Genomic DNA, 16,588 nt, shown 5'->3' with positions numbered 1-16,588 from the left:
CTGTCAGCACAGAGCCCGGTGCAGGGTTTGAACTCAGAACCGTGAGACCATGACCTGAGCTGATGTCAGACGCTCAATCACCTGAGCCACCCAGGTGCCCCTGCTCATTCATTGAGATTGATCACTCCCTGTTCCAGTGAACCCTGGTGCTCCTGGGTGCCCTATCATCGCGTTTCTAAAAGGAGAGGAGATTTGGGATCTGAGGCTTAAGGACAAACAGCTCGCTGACCATACAAGGGGTCAGTGGGTGTGGAGGGGGTGCACCAGGCAGAGACAGCAACACTTGCAAAAGCCAAGCGGTGCAAAAGTGTGTCTGCAAATAGAGTCGGGCAGGAACTCTTCAGTTTTACTCAGAAGCTCCTTGCTGTGGGCCCTTCCTGTACCTCATCCCGCTTCAGCCTCTGCAAAAACCAGGCCTCAGGTGCCCCCTGGCGGTGGTCTTTGATACTAACAGGACAGAAACTAACAGCTGGAGGACAGGCTGCCTACATCCCTCTCCCTTGAACTGTTCCTTCCTGTCTCCCCAGAAATGGACTTGCTGCAAAAGTGATAGAACAATCAAAGAATGTTTATTTTATTTAAAAATTATATGTTTTCCAGTTATCAGAACAATGCATGTTCGTTGCAGAAAATTTGGAAAATATAGAAAAAAATAAAGAAGAAACGAAGTCCTCCTAATTCCGCCACCCAGGATAACCACTATTACTATATTGGCATATTTGCTTCCAGTGTTTTTCTCTGCATAAAATTTTCACATGGCTGAGGATTAGCGTGTATATATATTTATATACAAATACATAGACATACATATGGGTTCAGTTATGTGTAAACATTTGTTGAGTATTTTTTTTAGCTTTTATTAATTTTTTAAAAATTTTAATTCCAGTATCATGAACATACAGCATTATATTAGTTCCAGGTGTATAATATAGTGATTCAATAATTCTCTACATGACTCAGTGCGCATCATCATTGTACTTTTTAATCCCTTTCACCTCTTTCCTCCACCCCCCACCCACTACCCCTCTGGTAACCATCTGCTTGTTCTCTATAGTTAAGGGTTTGGTTTTTGGTTTCTATATTTTTTTTCCTTCCTTTCCATATGTGGAGTATTTTTGTGCACAAAGTCCTGGTGTGGGAGTTAGCGTGGGTGTTGGGAGCCGGGTGCCAGTGTCAGACCATGCTGAGCTAGAACCCCTTACTAGCTGCGTGACGTGGGCAAGTGCCTTCTCTGAGTAACAATTTCTTTCTTGATCTGTAAAATGGGATTTCTGATGGGACCTATCCCAGGGCTGCTGTATGTAGATGGCAAGGCATATATAAAATACGCAGCACAGTGCCGGGGGCAGAGAGGGTTTTTCCTGGTAACACATCACCATGGAAAGCTTAGTCTGCTGTTCTGATTCACAGTGGAAACCTCTGGAAGTGGGATGGACTTCTGGGTCTAAGGATATGAAGACCCCAGGTTGATATAGTTGGTCCAAATGGAGAGGCAAATTTCAACCAAGATCTCGTGCCTCCCGCACCACAGCTGTCCTCATTTGTCTCTGTATTCTTCCAGGCCCTGTGTACGCAGAAGGGTTTTTCAGCATTCTAATTGCAATGCTTGCACCAGTTTGCTTAGTGTTAGTTACATCATCAACATTTTCCTAAGCGGCTAAAGCTGTCATTGACAGCACTTGCCATGGTTTGCTTAACGATTTCCTTATTATTGAATATCTGGGTTTACTTTTTCATTCATTCATTCACTCATTCGTTTGTTCATTCATTCATTCATTCATCCATTCATTCAAGAAATAGTTCTGCCAGGCACTGAACTAGGCATTGGGATATAGTGGTCAACAAGAACAGTGAGCACCTTACACTTCAGGCACTTGGACTCTGGCCAGCAAGACAGACCACGTCAAATAAACAAACAAGCAAGATCCCCACGGTAAGCGTGGTGGGTGCTGTGAAGGAAAAGGAGAGAACTATGGGGGGGTGGGAGGGGATCTATTTTTTAACACATTTTTATATTTTCTAGAAGTCGTCCTAGTCTCTAATTCTAACCTGCTGTTTGCTCCTCAGCAGCTGTAACTGAAGCTTCTCTTTGAGGAGTCCCATTTGGGGTTGGACTTTCCACTAACACAGTTTCTGGAGGAGTCAGAGTTTGCCAAGGTGGTCAAAGGCCTGACAATGAGCTCAAATGGGCCTCATTGTCTGTCCTCCCTTCCTTTAAGGCTTGTGTTTCAACCAGTGTGGTCTGCTCCCTGCCCCCCAAAGAGACATGATTATCCCCTTCTTAAGTCTACTTGTACAGTGCCTTTTCCTCACTGTCCTCTCAGTACGGGACTCCACTAGCCCTGGGAGCCTTTGAACCAATTGGAGAAGGTGTTCCCTTCTAGTGGACAAAGCCTCAATGGCTGGAGCTTGGTGGGCAGAGTACAAGTTGGATTCCAGCCCTTTTGAGGCCTCCTGGGCCACCTGCATGACTGCACATGGCAGTCCTGCCCGCAGCCTCTGGAATGACCACCCTACCTACTTTCTTTTCTTTTTTTTTTAATTTGTTAAAAACAGTTTATTTATTTTGAAAGAGAGAGAGAGAGTACATGCTCACGTGAGCGGGGGAGGAGCAGAGAGAGAGGGAGAGAGACAGAATCCAAGCCGGCTCCACGCAGTGCAGAACCTGACATGAGGCTCAAACTCATGAACCATGAGATCACAACGTGAGCCAAAGTCGAGCTGGATACCTAACTGACTAAGTGTGGGGCTCGAGCCCACAAACAGTGAGATCACAACCTGAGCTGAAATCAAGAGTTGGATGCTTAACTGACTGAGCCGCCCAGGCACCCCACCCCACCTACTTTCTATCTATCTCATTCTTACACCATCTTGAAGACTCAAAGTTTATATTCCATCTCTTATAGGAAGTCTTATCTAGCCTTCTAATTCACAGTAACTTCTCCATTCCTTGAACTCCTAAACAATTTTTTCACTCCTTGCCTTATTTGGCACTCAGTTGTATACTGCCTTGTGATTCTTGTTGTTTTTCTCTCCTGTATTGTTCTTTCATCTGAAGAGATCTGATTTAGATAGAGAAATCAGAGGTATCTCTGTAGATGTATCATTCACACTAAATCTTGAAGGAGAGATAGGCAGAGTTCTAGAGAGTGTTCTAGGCAGAAGGGAGGGCATGTGCAAAGTCCCTTAGGCAGAAGATCTTTGAGATTCAAAGCCAAATGCACATGAATATCTCTGCATGGAATGGCCTTTCCAGATTTGGCAAATGAAGTGGAAAACAACTATTAAATTATGCATTCCAGGGAGCCTGGGTGGCTCACTCAGTCAAGCATCTGACTCTTGATTTCGGCTCAGGTTATGATCTCATGGAGCCTGCCTGGGATTTTCTCTCCCTCTCTCTCTCTTCCACACCCCCCTCCATCTCAAAAGTAAATAAAATAAATATTCATTCACACTACTTTCTGAGGACCTCTTTGTTCTAGCCCCTGCAAATGGCATACAGAGATGAATCAGACCAGACATGTTCCTTCCCAGACTAACGGAGGAGGCTAAGATTTCTCTACAGTGTGACAGACAGACCAGGGTAGAGGGTTATCATGTATGTCAGTAGAAGAGTGGAGAGAGTAACTATTTCTTGCTTGTGGGCACTGAAGAAAGCTTATCCAAGATGGCGACATCTGAGTGGGGTCTGATGAAGGGTGACCCGTGAGGAGGCTGGTGCAATGGTCCAGGCTAAAGGCCTGAATTGGGACAATGACAATAAGGATAGATAAAAGAGGAAAGATGAGAGAGACATTTCAGTGTAAAACGTATAAGACTTGGAGATGGAATGGTTTTAGGAGGCCGGGGAGAGGAATAAGTTGTCTCTCCAACTTTCATGCATGAATGACTGAATAAAGGCCGTACCCCTGGATGAGACCAGGGATGCCAGGAGGAGAGACAGGATTTGGTAGAGGGAGTAGGTTGGTGGAGAGAGATTGGGGAGTGGTGAGGCATTCTCCTTGGCACCACGGACAGCTCCAAGGATCTCCAGAAGACTTGACATAGACCAGATCAATGGTGCTTGCCCCTGGCTGCCTTAGAATCAGCAGAAGAGCTAACTTAACATACATACTCCCAGTCCCACCCAAATGTTCTGCATCAAAGTCTCTGGGGTTGGGGTTCAGGAGCCTGCATTCTAAATAAGCACCCCAGATAACTCAGGCACAGGCAGTCACATAACTACAACACTGAAATAAAGCTATGATGGCCTCCAGAGAAAGAGATGAGAGCGCCCTCTGCTGCTAAAATGACGTTTTGATCTCTTGAATTTATTGCTAGTGTATTTCAAGGCAGTTTATTTACCTGGGGAATCTCTGGGCCAAAACAACCAACCAACCAACCAACCAACCAACCAACCAACCAACCAACCAACCAACCAAGAGACTGGGCAGATGAATAAGGAAGAGCGGCCACCTGTGCGTAGTTATGATACAGTCTTTAGTCTGGGATTCTGGGATGCTGTTACACCTTCCCAACTGCATTCCCTAAAAAACAAAACAAACAAACAAAAAACAATAAATGTGACTCCCTGAGGTGAGAAGGGAGAATCCTCTCCTTGCATTGGCTTTAAAGATATGTTGCAACCCAAAAGAAATGAAAGCAGGGACTTGAAAAGGGATTTGTGCACCCGTGCTCATAGCAGCATTATTCTCAATAGCCGACAGGTGGAAGCAATCCAAATGTCCATTGACAGATGAATGGGTAAAGACAATGTGGTAGACACAGGCAGCAAAAACATTATTCCGTCCTAAAAAGAAATGACATTCTGAGATATGTGACAACACGGGTGAACCGTGAAGGCATTACGCTGAGTGAAATAAGCAAGACACACGGGGACAAATATTGTATGATTCCACTCATATGTAATGAGGTCCCTAGAGCAGTCAAATTCATAGAGAAAAAAGCAGAATGCTGGTTGCCAGGAGGTGGGGGGAGGGAGAACGGGGAGTTATGGTTTAAATGAGTACAGAGTTTGAGTCTGAGATGAAAAAGTTCCAGCAATGGTTGTTGGTGATAGTTCTCACGCAACAATGTGAACGCACTTAATGCCATTGAACTGCACACCTAAAAAGGTAAAAACGGTAAATTTCATGTTATGTTTATTTTACCACAATAAAAAGAAAGGTGACATAATAAGAAAAGCAGTGTTGATGCCCTCCAGTTGACTGGGAATGAGTAGGGCTTCTCCATCCCATAGGGCGCTCTCTGAGAACAGGGAAAGGTGTCTCCCTTCTCAGTCTGGGGCTCTCCCAGGGCCAGCCAGGTGTTTCTTTAAGCGGACAGCTAATCCCCCAGGGCCTGGACTCGTCCCGTCCATCATCAGCTAGAGATGATTCCCGATGGTGCAGTTCCCTCCAGCAGGTGAGGTTCTGCCTGCCCCTTCCGACTGGGAGTTATCCCAGCGACGGTGTACGGGGTCGGGGGGAGGGGCAAGTGGGCCCTTAGTTTGAGATTCTCGTCTCTCTTCCGCAGCTCCCAGGCTCAGGAGTCCCACAAGTGCCCAACACCTTAGCACACCCCTTCTCACCTTCTGCTTCTCCAAGTTGTGCTCCGTCAGAAAGACGGCGCCCTCCCTCCGGCCGGGCTCAGGCGGCTTTCCGCCCTCTTCCAAGATGGCCGCCGCGGTTTCTGTGACAGGCCCGATCACGTGAGCGCCGCCGCCTATGAGGTCGCGGGAGCTCGAGCGGCGATTGTCCCTTCCCGGGCCCCGTCCCGAGGCGGCGACTGCCCTTGTCAACCCAAGCCTGAGCGATCATGGCAACGGGCTCGGGCGGGGAGCGCGTGGCAGCGGCGGCAGCGGCGGCAGTTTGGTCGCGGGCCGGGGCGGCGGAGCGGCGGCGGCGGCGGCGGCGGTGGCACTGGCGCTGGCACCGGCCCTGAGCGCCATGCAGCGGGGCAGCTCCGAGAGGGAGCTGGCGGCCCGGTGGGAGGCGGAGGCGGTGGCCGTGACCAAAGCGCAGGCGGCGGCGGAGCAGGTCCGCGTGGACTCGGGCGCGGCCGGGGAGCCGGAACGCAAGACGCCAGAGGAGCAGCCCAAGGACCCGGCCCCGGCGCAGCCCCGCGCGGCTGAGGAGGGGGACGCCCGCGTCGTCCCGCGGCCGCCGCCCACGCTGCCCCCGGCCAAGCCGCAGGCGGCGCGGGCGCGGGGCCTCTGCCCGCACGGGAAGCCCCGGAGCAAGGGCCGGGGCGGCCGACGGAGCTCAGGCCGCGCGGCGGACGAGTACCACTCCCAGCGGCCCGTCACTGTGGACAGCTCCAAGGCCAGGACCTCCCTGGACGCCTTGAAGATCAGCATCCGCCAGCTCAAGTGGAAGGAGGTGAGGCCTGGCCCGGCCGCGTGGGCACGGCGGGAGGGTGGACAGTTCGACCTCGGAGGACCCGGCGCGGCCCAGGCCAGGGCTGAGGGCTGAGCTCCTGCCGAGCGCCAGGCTCCAAGTGCTCATCCTTCAAAGCCTCCCCCCAAAGTCGCTTCCTCCAGAAGGCTTTCAGCCCGCTCCAGGTCAAGTTAGCCACAGCTTCTTCCCCTGGCTCCCCTACAGCTCTGGTTTCTACCTATCAGCACTCCCCTGCATTGTAGATCTTAGCCTATTTATGTGTCTGTCTCCTCCACCAGCTTTGAGTCCTCGGGGCCCGGGACTCTTTCTTTCACTTCTTCATTTAAGTTCTGTTTGCTCAGCACTTAACTGTATAACAGTGAACAGTTTGTACTTTGGAGGCAGACAGACTTAGGTTCTCACCACACCCTGCCACTTAGCTGTGTGACTTTGAGCAAGTCGCTTCACCTCTTAAGCCTATTTCCTTCTCTGTAAAGCGAAGCTAATAAGTGTCTCATAGTTTTGTTAGTATTAGAAGACTCATTGCTTATTGTAGCATAGCACATTATGTGTGCAATACATGGTAACTAATCTTAGCATCGTCTGCTCTCTCTTCCTCCATCACCGTCACCATCACCACCACCACCATTATCATCAGTGCAGGAACCGTATTTTATATTCTAGGCCTTGGCATGTGGCTATAGCATGTGTCAATGAGTGGTGGCTGAAAGGGTGGATGAAGGAATGGGTTATTCCTCCCTGAGCCCATTTTAGACCTAGTGGGGGCTGGAATGAAGCACCAAAGACACCCAGGAGTGTCTGTCGCAGTTGGCTGAGTGGATAAAGCCATTTGACTTTATTTTCAGCTTCTAAGGCTTTTTAAACAGGGTTTCGGGAATATTGGGATTGTGATTAGGGCAGTCAAGTCTAGAGACTTAGATCCAGATGGTCTGCTGGTGTAACAGGAATCCGCAGCAGGTGACGTGAAAGACTCAGGTGCTTAGCTCTGTGCTTTGGCTATGGCAGACATTCAGGAATGGTTTTATGAAGCTGGAACATATGGAGAGATGGCCGCAGAAAGGATTGATGAGGTCAGAGGGTTGATGTCCCAACAGGAAGGAGACGTGTGGTTTGGAGGGAAGACAAGAATCAGGCAGGGCAGACGTCCAGGTAGGGAGGGGTTAGCCATTGGGGAAGTCTGACTCCAGGTGTCAGGGTCCCCAGGCTTGGGGCTTGGGATTCAGAGGAGCACTTCCATGCCTAGGAAACCTGGAGGGAGGCTCCTAGCTCTGGACAGGGTCCCAGGTCTGGGCCAGAACAAGATAAAATCGGAGAACTTGTCAGTGCCATGGTCCTAATAAAGAGAGAATCCAGGGACTGAAACCAGGCCACAGGATCAGGCAAGGCTGAGAATCAGGCACGGAGAGCTGTGCTCGGCTTAGCGCTGTGGGAGGGAGAGACATGAAGCTGGCTAGATCTTGCGAGATGGAACCCGATGGACTCAGAAACCAGCAGGCATGCATGCCAGGTTCAGGTACTCGGTCCACGGGTGTTTGCTGTGGGCGCTGACTCTGGAAATCAAAGATGCTTAAGATGTAACCCTTGCCCTCAAGGACCTTACAGTTCAGTAGGGAAAAAACACAAAGAAATCATTGCAGTGATTAGAAGGTCTTTGCTGCTGCTTCCTGAAATGCTCTTTTCCCAGGTATTTGCATGTCTTATTGTCACTTTCCATCTCTGAGCAAATGCTTCCTCCTCAGAGAAGCCTTCCCCCACTATCTGTCCCTCCACCAACCGTTCCTCTTCTTTCTTTTATCGAATAGCACAAAACTCTACCTGACACTCTGTTACCTATTCCCTCATTAGAATGTAAGCCCCATGAGGGCAGGGGCTTTGCTTTATTTATTGCCATATCCTCAGGTGCTTGGCACACAGAAGGTGTTCAATAAATACTTGTTGAATGGATGGATACGCTGTGTGATGAGTGTTTCCCTGTCCCTATGTAAAGGTGTACGTGCTGTGGGAGAAGAAGAGGGCCATCTCACAAGGGCTTCCTGGAGGAGAGAGATGTGAGCTGAGTTCTGAGTGCTGAAAGGGAGTAGGAATTATTTAGGGCCATTGAGTTTGAATCTCTGGTAGAGGGCATAGTATGGGCACAGCAGAGGCACATTTGGGGCTTTGCATGTAGTTCAGTATGGCTGGAGGTGAGTAGGCGGCAGGATGGTGGTGAGGTGAGGCTGGAGAAAGGAGTGGGGGTCAGACCACAGGCCATGCTGTGGGATGTGGACTTGTTTTTTGGAAGGCTGTGTGAGCCACTACAAGATTTTAAGGTTCTTCCATTTATCGACTATGCTAGTTTGACCAGTGAGTTAAACTCCTGAAGCCTCTTAGTTTGCCTGTCTTTCAATGGGGGTGGGTTGGGCTAGTTCAGTGGTTCCCAGGCTGTCTGGTGACATCATGTCATGTTAGTCTACATGAGACCCTGGTGCTGGTAAACCCAGCGGAGTGGGCAGTTGCCAGGCATTACCTGTAACTCCCCCCACCGCCCCAACCTCGCCTTCTTCCTCTCGCCCAGAAAGTATATTGGCATATAAGTGGAGATACCCCTTCTGGTATATTTTAAAACAAACTCAGTCACAACAGGACTTTCCTATTAGATGTGTGATTATTAATGTCACTCTTCCCTATGAGTTTGTGAGGTGCTGAGGACAGGAGTGGTGTTTGACTTGTGGTACATCATAGGTATTCCATAAATATTTACCAGATGAATGAATGAAATACTTGCCACAGAGCTCACATTTCATCTTGACACTCTAGAATGTGGAGTTTGAAAAGTACTGGAGTAGGTAAACTTTAAGTCCCTTCCAGCCTTAATTATGATTTTAGTATTGTTAGTACCTACCATAAAGTTGAGTGCATGAAAAGCAGTCACTAACAAAGCGTAGACAGACACAACCTCTCCAGGCCTCAGTTTCCCCATATGTTTCAGGAGTGATGTTGGACAAGATCATCTGTGATGCTCAACATTGGTGTCTGAGGACCAGGGCTGGGACACAAGGCTTGGTGTCCTTTGTATTTCGTGCAGTGCTGTTGCCGCAGGATTTGAGAGTACCCGACTGGCTGGGGTGGACGGGGAGCCCAGGTAAGAAATGAGGTCATGAACACCAGCCAGGGTGAAAGCTCAGTGTTTCCTTTGAAAGTGCACAGTGAGGGGCGGCACCGGACAGTCCATTTAGCAGGGCAGCACTGAGCCAGCTTGTGAATTCAACGTTTGCTTGGCTACAGGACACAGTCTCCCTTCCCCCTTCATTTTTTTTTTTTTTTTATCACACACACATTTAGCAACCAGGATAGCGAACGTCAACAGCTATAATGAAGCCTTACATAACTCTTAACCCTGTGCCAAGCACTCTTCCAAGTGCCTTTATGTATCTACAGTGATTTGATTTTCCCAACAACCCAATTAAGTGCCTCATTGTCTCCATCTTACAGAAGAGGAAATTGAAGCATACAGAGGTTAACTTATCCAAGGTCATATGGCTAGCAAGTGGCATTTGCTAGTGGCTAGTAAGCTAGCATTTGAAACAGAGATTCCGTTTGAAACCAGCCTTCATTCTGGGCTCTTCTCACTGTTTCCTACTGGATCTCTATCTGCAGTCCCTGGATTGGAGTTACACATACGGATGTGAGTGGGATTCCCTCCTTGCCCTCCAGCAGCTTCTGGCTTGAGAGAAAGACATGCACACAATGGCGGGTCCAGTCTGGGAGCTGAATGGGTAATGGCCATTCCATACAGAATAGGCACAAGGCAGGGAGGATGGATCAGATTTTGTGTGCAGGGTGGGATTTTGTGTGTACGATGCTTAGGGAGCACGTGGGAAGGCGGGAGAGATGAAGAAGCCAGATCATGGAGGACGTCGGAGGCCAGGCCAGGAAGCTTGAGCTCCTGCCTGAATGTGATCACAGAATCTTGCCATATATAAACTCAGCTCCTCTTGCCCACTCTCTCAGCCCCAGGTGAACCACGCCAACTCTCTGGTGATTCTGTTTTCAGTTGTGTCTACTCTGGTCGGGTCTAATCCAAACATGTCTACAATGTTGAATTTGCCTCTCAAAAGAAAATTCACAAATGTTGGCCCTGTTAACTTATAGATAAGGCGAAAGTTTATCTTAGAATAGCAAAATCAGGTTTATGGAGTCGCTATTGAAGTTGCCCACATGAAAGAGAGGGATTTTTCCTGGCTCACAGTAGTGCTCAATAAATATTTATGGAATTGTATGGTCCTCTTTCAATTGTGTGAGCCTCTCTCCCCATCCTCTTGTGTATTCTTTTGTAGTTTTGACACCATCATTAAAGAAACCCTAGGGAAAAGACACCAAGGAGAATAGCTGCCCTCCCTGGAGCTGCAGGTTGTGTATACGTGCACAGTGGTGCCATGGACACCAGCTAGCTGACGTGCGCGAGGGCGCTCAGAGATTTGATGGAAGGACCTTTGTTGATAACACCTTGCATAAGCCCCTGTCCCAAGATCTATGACAGTGTGAGTTCTTTGTTTCAGAGACTCCAAATCATGTGTTATTTTCTGAAATTTATCCAGCCTTTCTGCAGCATGTGTATACTTACTATGTTGTCCTGTTTATAAGGTATAATATCAGTTACTGTTTATTAAATATCTGTTATATGCTAGGCATCATACTATGCGCTTTATGTTCATTAAAAATTAGACATTTACTATGGATTATTTTATTTAGTCTTCACAGCAACCCTCCGAAGTAGATCCTATTATCATTCCCAAATTACAGATGAGGAAACTGAGGCTCGGGGAGAGTTTCATATTGGGCTAGCCCAAGGCCACACGGGTAACAAGTGGCAAAGCCATCCAGAGCCTGTGCTCATAGCCAGTGTACAATCCTATACTGTCTTCTTTGCTAATCGTTTGCTAGAATACACCCCACTAGTAGTTATTCTATTATTGGTAGTCCCAGATACTGAGTGAAGAAATTGAGGTGGGCACAGTAAGTAAGAGGGAAAGTCAGGGTTCATACAGTAGTCTGTCTTGTTCCAAAGCACACTTGCCGATGTGTTTCATAATTCTCCACTTCTTAACGCTCCCATTTGTCTGACTCATAACTCTCAAATGACAGCGGAGTTGCTCAGAACCAGGAGAGTGCTATTGCAAATAGGACTTAAAATAAAACACACTGAAATATATCCTACCTGGCAGGGGGAACATTTGGTGCCTGTACCTTCCAAATCCTATCTTGCTGCTGCCCACAGAGAAGAAGCTATTTGGGTGCCATTTGACTAGCTGAGTTGCCTTGCTCCTCTATGGAATGTGATCCTGCTGTATGAATTGCTGTATCTCATTCCTTCTGGAAGGTGCGGTATAAAATGAAAAATTATATAGTTTAATCTTACCTCCCTTTCCTGTTTCAATGATAGTCCTTGCAATTTATGTTCCATTTTTTAAAAACAGCATGGTATTTAAGAACGGTTTATATCCTCTTCCATCAAATGCTCTCCTTTCAACAGACATGTCATTATAATGCCTAGTCCACCAGAATTTTCCCTTTGCCAGTTGAACTTGTCCTTCCATAAAAATCACAATTCACTACCACCGTTGTTTGAACAACATGGTATATGTAATAGCTTCATGAAGCCACACGAACACCTTCAATAGTCCTTTAAAAGACAACAAATTCCAGGGGCTCACATTCAAGTTCTATAGCTAGTACAAATTAAAATTTTGGTTTTTGTGGTCAACAATTGTCAGAACCGTTTCCCGGGTTATGTAAGCATACCCTCTATTGTAAATAGCCTCAGTTTTGGTAGCATTCTGGATTCTGGTTTTGAGCCAGCGGAAGTTGAATGCAAAAATCCAATAATTCTCTTTTTCTTTTAAATCTATTCTTTGACAAGGACATATTGTAATAGTAACTGCCTGCTCTTTAAGTGCCTTTTTCTCTAGAAGGGAAGTGTTGTGTCCTGGAGCTAGCTAGCATGGACTTTGGATTCAGACAGTTAAGTGAAAATCCTCGCTACTAATGACTTGTGTGACCAACCATGTACTAAATATAGAATCTGAGCCTCACTCTCTTGAACTGTAACAACGGGCAAGTGATACTTACCGTGCAGAATTTTTGTGACATTAAATAAGGGAATGCATGTAAATTGCCTTAACCCAATGTTTGACACACTTGTCAATATCGAGTAAATGTTATTTTATATTTTTCATCCTTTGAGCAATTGCAGATGTGGGTTATTTGATCTACTTAAAAAATTTTTTTAAAAATGTTTATTCATTTTTGAGAGATGGAGAGAGACAGAGTCTGAGTGGGGGAGGGGCAGAAAGAGAGGGGGACGAAGAATCTGAAGCAGGCTCCAGGCTCTGAGCTGTCAGCACAGAGCCCGATGTGGGGCTTGAACTCAGGGACAGTGAGATCATGACCTGAGCCGAAGTTGGACGCTTAACCAACTGAGCCACCCAGGTGCCCCTGATCTATTTAAAAAAAAAAGAAAAAAAAACTAGGAAAAAACTATTACAGAATTTAATCTGCATATATAAGGTTACAGCTTAACCAGAACATATATGACCAGCTTGTTTGAATCATGTTATAAATATTTTGAGACCTGCTCTGTGACAGACTATATTTGGGGTCTTGGGATACAGCAAATAGTGAAAACATACAAAGCTCTTGGGGGATAAGGGACAGTTACATTTTTTAATATATATATTTTGTTTTTTAACTTATTCATTTTGAGAGAGAGAGAGAGAGAGAGAGAGAGGAATCCCAAGCAGGCTCCATGTGGTCAGTGCAGAGCCCGATCTTACAAACCATGAGATCATCACCTGAGCCGAATCAAGAGTTGGACACTTAACTGACTGAGCCACGCAGGTGCCCCAACAGTTACATTTTAAATGAACATCAAGGTGATGTAGTTTAGGTTTAAAATTTTTAAAATAACATGGACTTAAAGTTCTGTTAAAAAATTTTTTTTTAAGTTTATTCATTTTTGAAACAGAGAAAGACAGAGCACAAGCAGGGGTGGGGTGGAGAGAGAGGGGGACACAGAATCCGAAGCAGGCTCCAGGCTCCGAGCTGTCAGCACAGAGCCCGACGCGGGGCTCAAACTCACGAACGGTGAGCCCATGACCTGAGCCGAAGCCGGACGCTCAACTGACTGAGCCACCCAGGCGCCCCTTAAAGTTCTGTTTAAATCAGTTATACTTTTAGGGTTTTGTGAATTTAATTGAAAAATGTAAAGCCTCCATTCTGAACCTGGCACCTACCTCATACTTTGGTGTATTAATTATTATACATCACCACAGGAAGCTTATTTTAGCTATTTGAGTTCACACGGAGAACTGAGATCGTGTATGTAAATATACCCATTAGCTGTGTGGAAGTGATGTGGACTTTCTGGGCTGATTTCTTTACCCTTTACTATCATTCCTATTCTTTATTGTCATTCCTATAGTCCTCCCCATGGACTCTGGAAAGACTGTAGCCAGACAGGGGTTTGAACCTTGGCTCTGTGACCCTGGACAACTTGCTTTACCTCTCTGAGCCCAAGATTCCTCATCTCTAAGAATGAGCATAAAATACTTGGTAGGGTTGTTATGAGGATTAAATCAGAAAATCTTTAAAGTGCCAGTGTTTACACTAGGAATACTGTTTGCCTTTCTCTCCACTGAATTCCATGACATCTTAATTACATTTTATAACAGAAACTTGGTGGTGTGAACAGGCAAATAACCTTGTTGTCCTTTAATTAGTTTTGAGCTCCTCCCTTCCTTGTGGCTGCTCCACTGCAGCCAAGTTATGTCCCTGAGATCCCTCCGCACAGATTCTTTTTTTGCTGGAGAGAACAATAACCATGTTTCTCTATTCCAGATGGGCTAACATCTCTCTTTTCACGTCACGTCAAGTCGTGCCTTGCTGTAACAGCTGCCTTGGCTGCCATTTGTGTGCATGTTTGTTTCCCTGGATGCGTTTGAACCATTATCTAGTAATTTTTATAAATGCCTTTGTAAGTCCTAGCAGGCAGTTCTGACGACCCTTTCTCTATCCCCATCTGCTTCTGTGTCATCATAAAACCTCATCCTTAATGGAGCTGGTAGAATAGGGCAGCATTTCTCCTGTGCCTGTCATCCCTATTCAGGAGAATGTTACTTTTCTGAGAAGTCCTTCTGTCGATCTGCCTAGAACTCTTATGAAGGACAGTTTTCCTGTTTTGTTCCTTATGCTCATAGGGAGGTTTTATTTCTCTTTGTGTCGGAACTGTGGTTTATTGGAATCTAAAAAAGCAACAATGGTAAATTTTCTGGACATCTTAGATTATTTACAAATATATTTGTTCAATTTTCTAGAGCAATATGTACTTATAGAAATGTATACAGTTCCCAAGTGTATAAAATAAAACCTCCAACCCCCCACTCCCCACCCCACCCCCCTTCTAACTCTTTAAAAGGCAACGCCATGGTTACAGTTTGGTTTGCATCTTTCCAGATTTTTTTCTTATTCCCTCATGTGTCAGGACAAGTAAATTGTGCTGTAGTAACAAGCAACCACAAAATAGCAGTGGCTTAATAACAACACAAGTTCATTTCTTGCTCATACTCAGGGATTCAACGCGGGTTGGGGGGGAGGGAGGGAGGGAGGGAGAGAGGGAGAGTTGGTGGGAAGGAAGGGATGGGGCTGTCATCATTTTGGTTATTCAGAGACCCATGCTTCTAGCTCAGTACCTCCCTCATTGAGTCCCTGAGGGGAAGGGAATGTGCAAATTGTGCACTGCCTTTTAAGACTTCTACCCAGAAGTGACTGCGCTTACATTTCATTCACAAAGCATTACATGGCATGGCTAACTTCACAGGGCTTGGGATGTGCGGTCCTACCATGAGGGTATGAAGAGGATAATCATATATATATATATATATATATATATATATATATATATATGTATATATATAGGCAATTTCTATTTTATTTTAAATGCTATAGTTACACAATATGTATAGTATTTGGCAACTGCTTTTTTTTAATTTTTTTTTTTTTTAGCATGGCTATCTTTCTCTGTTAGCAAGCATAGGTTCATTTCATGTTAATAATAATCTAATGGTCGACTGGATGTACCATCATAAAATTTATTGTTGGATATTGTTTCCACATTTTTTCTTGCAATTACAAAGAAAGGCACAATACACATCACTGTTCAGACGTTAAGTGTTCATTTGTACAAATGCTTCTGTAGGATAAATTCCTAGGACTTGGTGGGTCAAAGGGTAGATGCACATTGTATTTGGATGGTTACCATCAAATTGCCACCAGCAGTGTTTGAGGGTGTCCCTCTTCTCATCTCCTCTCCAATACTGCCTTCTATTTATCTTCTAAGTCTTTGCCGAACTGACAGGTAAAACATATGTTCTTTTGACTCACATTTCTATGCTTGTCAATGAGGCTGGACTTTTTGTATGTTTCCTAGTCATTTGTCCTACCTCGTCGGTGAAATGCCTAAATGTATTCTTAAGTGTTCATTTATCTTTGGGGTTGTTTATGTTTATATTTTGCTTATGTTTATGTTTTTCCTATTTATGAATATCATGGATAGTCGCTTTTTGTCTCCTATGTGTTGTAAGCCTTTCCCCTGTTGATTATTTAAACATCTAATAGATAATCATTTGCCTTGCATAATCTACCTTATGATAATTAAAATGTTTCCTTCCTATTCACTAAAAACAGTCCTTAATTTATTACTGACTTGTTAGCTTATGAAGGCAAAACATAGACAACTTTATCTTCAGGTGCTATTAAACTTCTAGGGGCGCCTGGGTGGCTCAGTCAGTTAAGCGTCCCACTTTGGCTCAGGTCATGGGCTCACGATTCGTGGGTTCAAGTCCTGCATCGGGCTCTGTCTCTCTCTGTTTCTTAAAAACGAATAAACATTAAAAAAAATTAAAAAAAAAACCTTCTAGTGAATTAACAGGCTGTGTGGAGAACTTTAGGGTCTTACATTTCAATGGAGCTAGATGTTTTTTGTGGAACTTTTACATACATTTATCTAAGCCGACTTTTACTTTATGCAGTGAGTGTGGTAGGTAGACTTCATTGCTTCTGTTTGATAGATGGCAGTATTGTATGGCGTTAGATTTGGGTTTGAATCCCCACCACTTATTAGTTCTGACACATGGGGCATCAGACTTGTCTCTTAGGGTAGTTGTCCCATTTTAATA

The 16,588-nt window shown here is 45.6% G+C and overlaps 1 protein-coding gene and 1 long non-coding RNA gene across 11 annotated transcripts in view; one reads left to right on the top strand and one right to left on the bottom strand.

Moving 5' to 3' along the window:
• Positions 1–547: 547 nt before the first annotated feature.
• On the bottom strand, positions 548–4,397 carry LOC102899063. Its single transcript, XR_006589016.1, has 2 exons — positions 4,345–4,397; positions 548–1,564 (listed from the first exon to the last, which is right to left on the bottom strand). It is a non-coding gene; the product is annotated as an uncharacterized LOC102899063 (long non-coding RNA).
• A 765-nt stretch (positions 4,398–5,162) lies between these two features.
• TTLL11 (tubulin tyrosine ligase like 11) overlaps positions 5,163–16,588 on the top strand; it is a 245,861-nt gene continuing 234,435 nt past the window's right edge. For 2 of the 10 annotated variants that reach the window (XM_045043377.1, XM_045043379.1), the window contains exon 1: positions 5,586–6,359. In XM_045043377.1, coding sequence (XP_044899312.1) covers positions 5,706–6,359 — 654 coding nt within the window. In that variant the 5' untranslated portion in view covers positions 5,586–5,705. Of the gene's footprint in view, positions 6,360–9,347; positions 9,499–16,588 lie in introns of those variants that run through there. The other 8 variants (XM_045043380.1, XR_006589015.1, XM_045043386.1 and 5 more) reach the window with 6 other exon arrangements.

This window comes from Felis catus, chromosome D4, assembly GCF_018350175.1.
Source record: "Felis catus isolate Fca126 chromosome D4, F.catus_Fca126_mat1.0, whole genome shotgun sequence".
NCBI classification, from domain to species: domain Eukaryota; kingdom Metazoa; phylum Chordata; class Mammalia; order Carnivora; family Felidae; genus Felis; species Felis catus.
The sequence above is the reverse complement of the archived record's forward strand: the minus strand, read 5'-3'. Positions and strand labels throughout refer to the sequence as shown.